The sequence below is a fragment of the Microcaecilia unicolor genome, chromosome 9, assembly GCF_901765095.1.
Source record: "Microcaecilia unicolor chromosome 9, aMicUni1.1, whole genome shotgun sequence".
Taxonomy (NCBI): domain Eukaryota; kingdom Metazoa; phylum Chordata; class Amphibia; order Gymnophiona; family Siphonopidae; genus Microcaecilia; species Microcaecilia unicolor.
This window is the reverse complement of record NC_044039.1, coordinates 134,289,291-134,302,379: the sequence shown is the minus strand read 5'-3', so window position 1 is coordinate 134,302,379 and position 13,089 is coordinate 134,289,291. Positions and strand designations below refer to the sequence as shown.

Sequence of the window (13,089 nt, the reverse complement as noted above, 5' to 3'; positions counted from 1 at the left end):
AGCTGTGCTACCGATTCCCGGTGCGGACAATATGAGAGGAAGTCCATTCAATTCCTATGGGCTTCATCTCATTTGCTGCGTGGGCTCGGTAGCGTGGTTTTGTGAAAGAAGCCCTTAATGCAGACTATGTTTATTTCAGAAAGCAGGTGAAATTTTGGCTCTTCTCCCAAGCCTTCAATGGAAGAAGCGACTAATTAGATTGCCACACACACACACAAGGACGAACACTGGCTTACTACACATTCTCTAGGGGACCCTTTTACTAAGCCACGTAAGAGTCTACGTGCACCCAACATGCGACAAATTGGAGTTACTGCCTGGCTACCGTGTGGCTCTTGTGGTAATTTCATTTTTGGCGTGCATCAGATATGCATGGCTGAAAAATAATTTTTATTTTCGGACGCATGTATCAGACGTGCGCCAAGTGGCATTTGATGTGCGTAGGTCATTACCGCCAGGTTACCGCGTAAGACTTTACCATTAGTTCAATGTCTGGTGGTAAGGTCTTAGACCCAAAATGGACGCGCGGCAATTTTCATTTTGCCGCACATCCATTTTTGGCAAAAACTTTAACAGTAGTTAGGTCCCTAGAGGGCTCACAATCTAAGTTTTTTTTTTTGTACCTGGGGCAGTGGAGAGTTAAGTGACTTGTCCATGGTCACAAGGAGCTGCAGTGAGAATGAAACCGAGATTGCCAGGATCAAAGCCTACTGCACTAACTGTTACACTACTCCTCCACTCCATGGTTTGCTTTTTCATCTTTTACATAAGTACATAACTATTGCCATACTGGGAAAGACCAAAGGTCCATCGAGCCCAGCATCCTGTTTCCAACAGTGGCCAATCCAGGTCACAGATACCCGGCAAGATCCCCCAAATGTACAAAACATTTTATACTGCTTATCCCAGAAATAGTGGATTTTCCCCAAGTCCATTTAATAACGGTCTATGGACTTTTCCTTTAGGAAGCCGTCCAAACCTTTTTTAAACTCCGCTAAGCTAACTGCCTTTACCGCATTCTCTGGCAACAAATTCCAGAGTTTAATTACACATTGAGTGAAGAAAAATTTTCTCTGATTCATTTTAAATTTACTACATTGTAGCTTCATCGCATGCCCCCTAGTCCTAGTATTTTTGGAAAGTGTGAACAGACGCTTCACATCTACCCGTTCAACTCCACTCATTATTTTATAGACCTCTATCGTATCTCCCCTCAGCTGCTTTTCCTCCAAGCTGAAGAGCCCTAGCCACTTTAGCCTATCCTCATAGGGAACTCGTTCCATCCTCTTTATCATTTTCATCGCCCTTCTCTGTACCTTTTCTAATTCCACCATATCTTTTTTGAGATGCGGCGACCACAATTGATCACAATATTCGAGGTGCGGTCGCACTATGGAGCGATACAAAGGCATTATAACATCCTCATTTTTGTTTTCCATTCCTTTCCTAATAATACCTAACATTCTATTTGCTTTCTTAGCCGCAGCAGCACACTGAGCAGAAGGTTTCAACGTATCATCAACGACGGCACCTAGATCCCTTTCTTGGTCCGTTACTCCTAACGTGGAACCTTGCATGACGTAGCTATAATTTGGTGAACATTGTTTTAAAAGATACGTAAAGAAGAAACTATCCCCCCCCCCCGTTTACTAAGCCGCACTAGAGGCTACCGTGCACTAATGCTGACACAGCCCATTCACTTTGAATGGACTGTGTCATGCAGCTTAGTAAACAGGGGGGTAAATTTGAATATAATAGTGGATATTAGAAGTGTCAAAAGCAATTTAAAAAGTAATATTTATTAGTGTTAAGCAGCACTAGTTTGCTGATGAGGAGGTGGATGCTATAAATCTCACTGATTGAAGTACTAGTTCAAACAGTAAAACGTTTGTGATATTCTGTTGTGACAATGTTTGTAGTCCACTAGACAATATGAATGAGCCTGATATTTTGGTGATTGACATGCCTGAGGTTAGACATGAAAATGACTTAAGCTAGTCCTATATAATAATTCTCACCTCCAATGTTCGAAAGCTGCCTGGGACCGTGGCTCTGTGGTCTGCTTCCGTTGGTAGATCAGTGACGTCATCCGCTTCACACAGCCTCTTCTTTCGCTTCTGTTTCTGTTTCCCTTGAGGGCGGGACCACAGGAACAGCTGAAACAGAAGCGAAAGAAGAGGCTGTGTGAAGCGGCGTCCCTACGTGCAGGAGGTAAAAACGTGCAGGAGGTGGGGAGGGGGTGCTGAAACGACAGGGGAGGGAAGGGGGGGTCATGAACGATATGGGGGGAAGGGGGTCCTGAAACTACAGAGGGGGGTCCTGAAAGGCGTGGGAAGGGGAGAGGAGGATAGGAAGAAGTGGCAGAGGGGGGTCCTGGAACTCAGATGTGAACAAGTGGCAGGGGTTTCAGGAACTCAGACAGTGGTGGAAGGGGGGAGGGGAAGGGGGTTCAGCAAACTCTCGGTCTCACTGTGTCTTACATATGCACTCGCACACACTGTCATTCTGACACACACACACTCTCCCACAGACACACTAGCACCCAGTCTCACTCTCTCTCTGACACACACGCACACTCGCACAGTCACTCTCTCTCTCTCTCTCTCTCTCTGTCTCTCTGTCTCACACAGTCACTCTCACACACATACTCTCTCAAACATACACACTACGAGGAAAACCTTGCTAGCGCCCGTTTCCTTTAAAACAGAAACGGGCCTTTTTTACTAGTATTCTATAAAAGTTCTGCATGGAACAGCCTTTCTAGAATTCACAATAACTGTACATTATCCCAACGCCTAACTATAGGTGCCATTTACTGAGTCTATGACCATGTGCCTCCATAAGGTCAGCTCTTCTTTCCTCCCTGTCCTGTACCTTTCTCAAGGGTAATCAGCCCTACTTCAGTTGTGTTTCCTGCCCTCACCAACCTAAGGATGAAATCCATAAAGGCTGATAAAGCCTCTGGTTAACATTTGGTCAATATTGATTCTGGGACACTCAGTGACATTACAAATCACAAAGTAATGAACCCATCAGTATAATTTGCTATTTACTGTGGGGTCTATTAAAGATCTGGGCTCAGATCCCTTCCATTTTAACTCATCTCTGAGTCACCAAAGAACCAGAGAATCTTTTCTCTTCTTGAAATTAGTGCAGGATTAGTTAACACTTCTCACCTGGGACAGTAGTCAAAATTCTCAGGCTGGATTAAAGGTAAATGGCTGATTCTGTTTTTTAAATTTAATCTTGTTAAGGCAGGTGTCTGGGTAGTGCTATATAGAAAGGATTAATTTTTTTTTTTTGGCCTGGCTCATCTTCCTTCCTAATAAAGCTTCCAGTCCTGCCAGAACCTGCTGTACCAGCCCATTAGCTGGCATTTATAACAGGAGGATACTGGTCTAAAGCTGAGATTCATTGGGCCTTCCTCCAGGAGAAGTAGCCAAGTGGTTAGTGCAGTGGACTTTGAGTCTGGGGAACTGGGTTTAATTCTCACTGCAGCTCTATGTGACCTTAGGTAAGTCACTTTAACCCAGTGGCATTCCTAGCCTGGATGGCACCCAGGGCGGATCGTCGATGCGCCCCCCCTGCGAAATGACACCCTCCTGGGTGCACGCCCCTGGGGGGGGTGCCATGGCGCGTGCCTGTCGGCTCCGAGACGAGTTTGCTAACTTTGCTCATTCGCTGCAGCTCCCTCTGCCCCGGAACAGGAAGTAACCTGTTCCGGGGCAGAGGGAGCTGCAGCGAACGAGCGAAGTTAGCAAACTCGTCTCGGAGCCGACAGGCGCGCGCCGTGGCACCCCCCAGCGGCGTGCACCCGGGGCGGACCACCCCCACCGCCCCCCCTTGGTACGCCACTGCTTTAACCCTCCATTGCCCCAAGTATAAACAAGTACCTATATATATACAATGTAAAGCACTTTGAACTAGTTGCAGTTTATCAAGTCCCATTCCCTCTCTCTTTACCCACCAGGAACTTTCCTCATTTGGGCTCAGTGGCGATTTTCTGCCAGGTCACTGACCTGCAACTTTTCTGATCTCACTTCCTGAGTGGAGGCGTAGCCTAGTGGTTAGTGCAGTGGACTTTGATCCTGGGGAACTGGGTTTGATTCCCACTGCAGCTCCTTGTGACTGTGGGCCAGTCACTTAACCCCCCTATTGCCCCAGGTACAAAATATGTAAACCACTTTGAATGTAGTTGCAAAGTACCACAGAAAGGCGGCATATCAAGTCCCCCTTCCCTTTTCCTATTGCAGCTGGAGTGGAAGGTGTAGGCTGCTGTTATTCCTGCCCTGGGACCCTTGGCCCCTTTCTCCTGCCTCTAGAGGCCAGATATTACAGTGATAGGTCCTTGGTTGGGGGCTACAATGTCGAACTGCTAGAGCTTAATCTCAAGAAATGAGGGAAAACCTCAGAAATAAACTATTTGACAGCATCACATAGGAGATTTAAAAATCAGACTGAAAGGAAAAGAAGAGACGAAAAGCAGGGCTGTGGATACTTTGAAAAGTCTAATAATTTATTCAAAGAATAGAGAAGGCGTAGTACACAGAGGAGGCTTGTGGTGACTATTTTGTAGCTCGTCCCCAGTGACCCCCATGTTTGGCAAAGCAGCCTTAATGGGACTACAGAACAAGTTTGGATTTTTCTGGGTCCCAACAGCATGGAAGGTGGAAGGCATCTATCTCCAAGACCCTACAGACTATCTGTTCCACACATTCAGATTCTCCTGGTCCCACCAGTCCTTTCCCAGAGTTTTCTGAAATAAGACCAAAGCACACACACACTCTGGACTGTAACTAAAACTCCTCCTTACTGAACAAATCCCCTAAGTTTTTAGAGTACCACTTAGCACCTGACTGGCACTTACACCCTGCCCATGCTCTCCTCCCATGTATTCACCACCTTGCACTTATATGCAGCATTATAGAACAGCGCTTGGGGCGTTAATGTGCACAAGGGCTACTTTTCTGAGAGCTTTTGCACACAAGGGGCACATAACTGTAGTTGCCTAGCATAGTAAATGATGGCAGATGAAGGCCTGAACGGTCCATCCAGTCTGCCCTACAGTCGCACTCTTTGTCAAGTCATGATTATAGCAACAATGAACGTAATATAAAATACATAATCACGGTCTCTCTTTGGCATTTCTGGGATATAGACCATAGAAGTCCACCTGGTCCTGTCTTTAGGTTCCAACTTCTGAAGTTGCCGTCGAAGCCCACTCCAGCCTATCCGAATCTGTCTTGTCAATTGCGGGACACAGACTGGAGTTTCCATTGAAGCTCTCCAGGCCACCCTAAACCAGATTCACTAGTTATAGAATTACCCTTAAAGGGCCAGACTCTATACAAGGCATGGTGAGCAGCTCACGTTAAATTGTGCATACAGCCAATTTACATGTGCTACTCAATTCAGTAACGAGCCAATCAGTGATGATAATTGGCCAATAATAACCAATTATCATCACTAATTGGCAATAATTGGAATTTACACATGCTTCTTTTTAGGCATATTCTAAAAAAAGGCGCATGTAAATTCCAACATGCGTAGCTGAAAAGGGGACATGGCCATGGAAGGATTGTGGGAGCATTGTTATAGAATTTGGGGGAATGCACCTACATTTAGGCATGATGTAAATGGCCGTGCCTAAATGTAGGTGCATCCCCCGGTCCTATGTGCTATTTTATACAATGTGCCTAACATTAGGCGCTTTATATAAAACTAGCCGTTCAGCCCGTAAAAACGGGCTAGTATAGGAGGGGGGGTTGAAAGGCCCCCCACCCCGCCACCGAGTTTGCTGCTGCCGCTCCCCCTCTGAGATCGCCCCCCCCCCGGAGCTGTCGCCACCCACCTTCCACCCGGTCGGGCCCTTGCTCCGCTATTGAAACAGCAAGGGCACGCAGCACACAGCTCTATTGCTGAGCTGCCGTGGCCTTCCTTCTTCTCTGCCTGTGTCCCGCCCTCATGTGACATAACGTCGTTGAGGGCGGGACACAGGCAGAGAAGAAGAAGGAAGGCCGACGGCAGCTCAGCAGAGCTGTGTGCTGCGTGCCCTCGCTGTTTCAATAGCGGAGTGAGGGCCCGACCGGGTGGAAGGTGGGTGGCGGCGGCAACTCCGGGTGGGGGGAGCGTTAGCGACGGTGGTGTCCCTCACAAATGCGCAGTAGAGACCCTCTCTGTTCCGCCCCTGTCATCACGCATTGACGCGGGGGCGGGACAGAGAGGGTCTCTACTGCGCATTTGCGAGTGAGTACGACACTCGCCATTTATATATATTGATAGTGCAAGGCACGTTAATCGGACGCATCTAGAGTTTAGACTCCATTTACAGAATCTGTCCCAAAGTGTATCACTCAGCTTGTAGACAGTAGTAATGCTCAGGATTTGAGCCAGTAACCTAGCAATGAAAGGTGCTCCATCTGCCAATACTAGGGTTACCATATGTCTGGTTTTACCTGGACATGTCCTCTTTTTGAGGACACTGCAGGGCATCCAGGTGGGTTTTGCTAGCCTGCCTGTTTGTCCGGGTTTGCGGATGGACGGGCAGGCTGGTGGGCAGGCAGTCTTCAGGGTATTGTGTCCTCTCATCCCCTCCTGTACCTTATTGTCATGCCCCGGTGGTCTAGTGGCCTCTTTCCTGCCTGGTGCGGCCACAGACCTCTCGCTCCCGGTGCTGCTTCAAAATGGCTGCTGAGAGTTCAAGCAGCAGCCTCATGAGACTTCCGTAGAAGTCTTGCAAGGTCAGTGCTTGAACTCTCGGCAGCCATTTTGAAGTGGCGTCAGGAATGAGAGGTCTGCGACAGTGCCGGGCAGGGAAGAGGGGGCCGCTAGACCACCAGGGTACAACGATAAGATACAGGAGGGGAGGGGAGGAGATGTGAATGGAGTCATGTGGATGGAGGGAGGCTAGAAAAAAGTTTGGGGAGGGATTGGAAAATACATGGGGGAGAGAGAGGGAATCTGGCTTTCTTGGTGGGGAGGTCAAGGTGACACTGCAGTGCAGGGGTGTGGTGTGGTGGGGGTGTGACATGGGGTGGGATGGGGTGTGACAGTGGGCGGGGCAGAAGCGTGGCAGGGGGCACGGCTGAATTATATATTGTGTCCTCTTTTTATCACAGCAAATATGGTAATCCAAGGCAATACACTAAACCACCCAGTTCCTTGTGTAAATTATTTTCAACATGCTGAAGGTGTATTTGCCATTCTTCATCAGCAGTAGAGCAGTTTAAGACAGCCAACATGCCTTGATTACACTGTAGTGCCTGCTTTAATGTTCTAGTCTGAAATGGACTTTGGTTTTTGCCTTTGGCAAGCGATTATCTCAGGAATTTAATTAATAGAGTGGTGACTTCTCCAGCACCTCCCCATACTTTGCAATGCAGCCCTATTCTGCTGCATTGTTTAACAATGATGGAAAGATCAGGATATAACACAAATGAGAAACCCAGGGCTGACTTACTGGGCTGCTGGAGGCACTGTTTCTGCATTAGCTGTAAAACCAAAGCTCTTTCTCATAGAACACTTCAGATTTTATGATGACATATAAAAGAGCAATGATGTGTATCCTGGATTCCACCTGCCACATCTCTGCTTGGGCTCAAGAACAGTTTGTAGGGACATAAATAATTGCAAAGTTTCCAGTGAAGAGGTTCTCACAAAAATAAAACAAAACAAAAAACAGTGGAAGGGCAATAACAGAAAAAGAGAGTAAAATAAAATAGCTTCCTTTTAAGTTGGCATGTAGAGTCTTAAGCTTTGTGATCCTTACTTATTACCTATAATCAAGTAAGGAAAAGGTTGACTTTATGTAGAAGTAGCATCATCTGAAAAGATGTTTCCTTCTGCTACCAAGTCATTGAGCTCTTCCATGGATTTTTCACTTAAAGGGCTAGTGAACAAGGAGCAAAAATTCTCTACTCCACTTCATATTGGAAGGATCTGGGTCCCAGGTTGTCAATATCTTCTGCCATGACTGAAGGCCAGTTTGGCCTGTCAATTGAAATCTCCGAAGAGAATGCTGCTGAAGATTGTAAAATAAAACACTGAATAGCAATAGAATGGATTGGACATACCCTTTATCAATAACTGTAATCTTTGTGGCTTTAGGACCCTGAGGAACTCCATGTCTCTCTTTTTCTGCTCTGCAGGACTAAGCAGTGAGACAAGAGCTAAAACAAACAGCTGTGACTAGAAGAGGCTGCCAAGACGGTGGGGAAATTTTAACACTGTCCCGCTTTCTCCAAAAATCCCATCCTCTGGCTATTGGAGAGGTTCAACCTTCAGTGGAGCTCTCGGGATGAGACGGATTAGGGCTAATGCCATTGCAATCTTGACTGTAGCCTGGATTCTAGGGACTTTCTATTACTTATGGCAGGACAACAAGCCTCATTCAACAGCATCTAGCCGCTATCCGGGCAGGAATGGGCAGAGGACAGCTGCTGGGAGGTTGGAAATGCACAGAGAAGACAGGACCATCCCACTGATTGTGAGTAGAGAGGCAGAGAAGGTGCATGCAGAATGTGCGTTTCATTCTGGAGGAAAATCATGTAGGTTTCGGAATGAAGGTGATGCTATTTCTGTGTTCCCGAGCGCGATGAGCCGGGGCTGAGGGAAATGGTGTTGTGCAAGGATTACAGAGAAATGATGACCCCAGACAGGGTGGTAGGGCGCAGTTAGACTTACATTGATTGCTTTGTATATATTTTAGAATTCTTGCTGGTAACCATGGCAACGTTTACAAAAGGGCAACCAAAAGGGGGAGGGGGGAGTAGGCTTAAGCAAGAGAAATGGTCGGATGGGAAGTGTTTTAAGTTTTGCCACTGAATTTCACGCAGTCTCTGTAGTAGTAACGTTGTGCTTTGTAGTTTTGTCTTAGTAGAAAAATGTGGAGTCAAGTCCGCCATGTCATTTTTTTTTGGGGGGGGGGGGGGGGGGAGAGAAGATTTTCTTGCCACACATGATCACAACAGGGCAACAGCCGTTTTCTTAAGGAAATTAAATTCTTATTGTAAAAGTCTGGTGAGAAACCCATTTCTCGCCCTGGAAAATGTGAAGGAGTGATGTCAGCTGAGAGGTGCTCCAGGAGAATCACACGCTAGGGATGGGCTGTCATTTGCAACTGCATGGAAAGTGTCAACCGTATATCCCATGTTGTTACACGTCATTAACAAATGAAAATGAGCAGAAAAAAAAAACACATTTTGTATTTTTTTTTTGTTTGCTGATAATAGTGTGCACTTTTTTGTTAGACTGCAATATTTGCAAGGAGGGTGCACTCTTTTCTTGCTACTGCACCCTTTTGAACCATGGTGCATACACGGTTTCTATATAAAGCGCCTAGAGATCTGTGCCAAAATCCAGGCATGTTCTATAACAACGTTTAACTTAATTAGCTTAACAAGCTAATCAGCGTTGATAAAAGCACTTAACAAGCAGTAATGAACACTAATTGGGCAATAATTAGAATTTACGCACACAACTCACTAAGCATATTCTGTAATGAACTGCGCCTAAATTCTAATGTGCGCAGTTCAAAAGGGTTGTGGCTATGGGTGGGGAAATAGACATTTTGTGGGCATTCCAAAATTTATGTGCACATTTAGAGAATATGGCCCAATGCGTGTAAATCTACACGCAGAGATTTAGGCTACGTTTCCGTTGGCCTAAATGGAGGCATATTGTTTTAGTTGCTAGGATTTCTGCCAAAACATATTCTGTATACCGTGCCTAAATCTAGGTGCCACTTATAGAATACGCTTAGGTGGAAATCTTTACCGCACGGATATTTTAGGTGGCATACGTAGAATCTGGCCCTTTGCAGTCTTTTGAAATAATGCACACTCAGTTACTTTGCTCCCCTGATGACAAAATGGCCAAATAAAAATGAATAAAATGAACATTCTTGGAAACAACATGAAATGAAAAATTTCTGGCTGCCCATCCCTATCACACACACACACACACACAGATCTCACTGGGGAGCAAATGTTCCATATGTTCCACTTCAAATGAATGATCCAACAGAGAGGCAGAGACCCCCCCCTGCCCCTCCCCCACACACTCACTTTTGCTCTTCTCCCAAGGAAAATCCCTTCAGGTATATTTGGAAAAAATAAAAACAGTATGAGCTGGAGATGAAAGGTTAGGAAGAAAAAGTCTTTTTTTTTTGTCTTCTGCATATCTTCAGGGTCAGATTAACATTTCAGATTCTCTTTGAAATTCCAGACCCACCCTTAAAAAAATAGTGCATTCTGGAATGGAGTGATAAGAAGAAGAGATGTCCATTTTCTACAGACTTGTTTATTGGAACATGTAGATTAAACTATGTTCTTTGAACAGATTCAGGTTTTCCTGGGTCTAGGAAGGGATTTTGCATTTAGCTCACACCTTTTTCAGTGGTAACTCTAGATGAGTTACAGGTATTTCCCTGTCTATAGAGGGTTTACAATCTGTACCTGAGGATAAGTGACTTGGCCAAGATCACAAGGAGGCACTGCACAGTAGTATTGGAACTGGGCTTCCCAGCACTGTTCCCTGTAAGCTGAGCAAGAATCCTCCAACTGCATTGCTGACAGTGGGTGGGTGGTGATTCCGTTTTGTGTTTTCAAGTGGCGTAGCTAGGTGGGGCCATGGGGGCCTGGGCCCCCTCAAACTACCTCTGGGCCCCTGGTTTTGCTGGTGAGGGTCCCCAACCTCCACCAGCTGAAGCCTTGTCCAGCATCGGTCTCCGGTGCCACCGAGTTGCCTGCCCTGCTCTCTCTTCCCCCTCACGTCCTGCATGCTCCTTTTAGTGAAATTGAGCATGCTCAGTTTCACTTCAAGGAGTGAGCAGGACGCGAGGAGGAAGAGAGAGCAGGGCAGGCAACTCGGTGGCGCTGAAAAAGGCTTCAGCTGCTGGAGTTGGGGACCCTCGCCAAACCAAGGTACTTTGCTGCAGCAGTGGGTGGGGAGCAGCGAGGCAGCGGGGTGGGGGGAGGCAGACTACAATGTGCCCCCCACCTCAGGATCTAGCCCCTCCCACTGCGAGGTCTGGCTACGCCCCTGGGCTAGAGATAGACAGGTTCCCTGGAGTCCTGCAGAACGTGCCTGTCCCTCACTATTGAAAATGTAATAGTGAAACAGCACCCCCCACTGGCGTGGGTGGAGGACTCCTGCTCAGCTTAGAGAGAACAGTGCTTCCCTGGTTCTGAGTGCACTGCTCTAACTCTTAGGCTATTTCTCCACTCCAGTAGAGGTTCACTGGGACTGTTCACTAGGGCCAATTAGTGACATAGATTCTGCTCAAACAGATCCTGCCATGCAGAAAAGCTCAAGGATGAAGTGGTATCACTTGGAGCTACTCACAGATCTTCTTTGTTAGACTCCCCCTGCTCTGTAGGCCCTTTCCAAAATTTTCACCAAGGTACCTTTAATTTGAACTTATGTTGCTGGTGCCAGCCAGTGAGTGCTTTTCCTTCAGGATATCTTGGGAGAAAAACCTCCAGACAGAACTGTATCATAAACTGTCTTCCACAAAAAAAGCTTTTCTTCCATTCTGTGTTGGGGGGGAGGGAACCAAAAGCTTGGTGAATCAAGTTTTTAATGAGCTGTAAAGCGGCAGCACATCCTACTGGTGGTGAAATACAATTGCCCTTAGTATGGGGATACCCCTTACTGTAAAAAGTCAGAAGCTACCTGGACGGGTTTTCCCCTAAAATGGCATGTTTTGCAAAACAAAACTCACTGTGACTCAATTCACTTTCCCAGCATTATGAGGATAAACTGGCCCTCGGTTTCTCTCATTCTCTTCTCTGCTTTGCAGCTCTGGATCACCAACAGATGCTATTTAAACACGCTCAGGGTAAGCCAAAATTGAAGAGAGTATCGCAGACTTGAGGGCTGTCAATTTGGCTTCTTGTTAATTTTCCCAGGAAATGCATCTTCTTTATATGATGGGACCATTAAAAACAGCTTTCCCCTTACTACAGTGAGAGCTGTCTTCCTACCTGAAGGGAATTGGAATCCAGCAGTACATACAAAACAATACAAAATTTATATTTCACTATATATCAACTAGGATCAATGCGGATTACAAAACAAAACTAGGCCATCACTAGAAAGAATACAGAAAACATAATATTCAGAGACTAATAATATCTTTCTTAGAACATTAGTCATCGAAATTACATTAAATTAATGGAAAACAAATGAGCTTTTAACAATTTATGAAAACGTAAATACGATTCTATTAATCTCATCTCTAAAGGAAAGGAGTCCCAGCATTGTACTGAGCAATAAACAAAGCCAGAGCTATGATAGGACTTATACTTCACATATTTCACAGAAGGAAACTGTAACTGACAATGATTTTTGATCTAAGAGAGCGAATTGTTGTTTCTACTGTAAATAACTCCACAAAATAAGCTGGAACAAACCATAAAATAATTTCTGGATGAAAATATGGAGCTTAAATTTATATTGTTCCTCAATAGGAAGCCCAATGGAGAGATGCAAAGAAGGAGTGGCATGATCAAACTTATGTCTTCCACAAATCAATTTTGCAGCTGTTTTAAAGATAATTGTGAACATACAGTATAAAGTGCATTACAGTAGTCAAAGCGAGACAACATCAGCGCCTGAACCACTACTTGAAAGTGAGTTTTATTGTATTGTATTGTATTCCTGTGTACCTGGCCCTTTCTATGATAATTCCTTCAAGAGCTCAAGGAGCAGCTGGACCTGTAGTCACGCCCTGAAATGACAAACTATTTCTAAAGGTGTTTAGCACTAGGGGATAATTCTATTAGGAGGGTGCCCTTACATAAGTACATAAGTATTGCCATGCTGGGACAGACCGAACGTCCATCAAGCCCAGCATCCCGTTTCCAACAGTGGCCAATCCAGGTCACATGTACCTGGCAAGATCCCCAAACAGTACATTTTATGGTGCTTATTCTAGAAATAAGCAGTGGATTTTCCCCAAGTCCATTTTAATAATGATCTATGGATTTTTCCTTTAGGAAGCCATTCAAACCTTTTGTAAACCCCGATAAGCTAACTGCTTTTACTATATTCTCTGGCAATGAATTCCAGAGTTTAATTACATGTTGA

At 45.6% G+C, this 13,089-nt stretch overlaps 1 protein-coding gene across 1 annotated transcript in view; it reads left to right on the top strand.

Annotated features, from left to right (window-relative positions):
- Positions 1-8,199: 8,199 nt before the first annotated feature.
- The window catches only part of GALNT16 (polypeptide N-acetylgalactosaminyltransferase 16), a 276,369-nt gene continuing 271,479 nt past the window's right edge, over positions 8,200-13,089 (top strand). Inside the window, exon 1 of the mRNA XM_030214387.1 lies at positions 8,200-8,485. Coding sequence (XP_030070247.1) covers positions 8,297-8,485 — 189 coding nt within the window. The 5' untranslated portion in view covers positions 8,200-8,296. The remainder of the gene's footprint in view (positions 8,486-13,089) is intronic.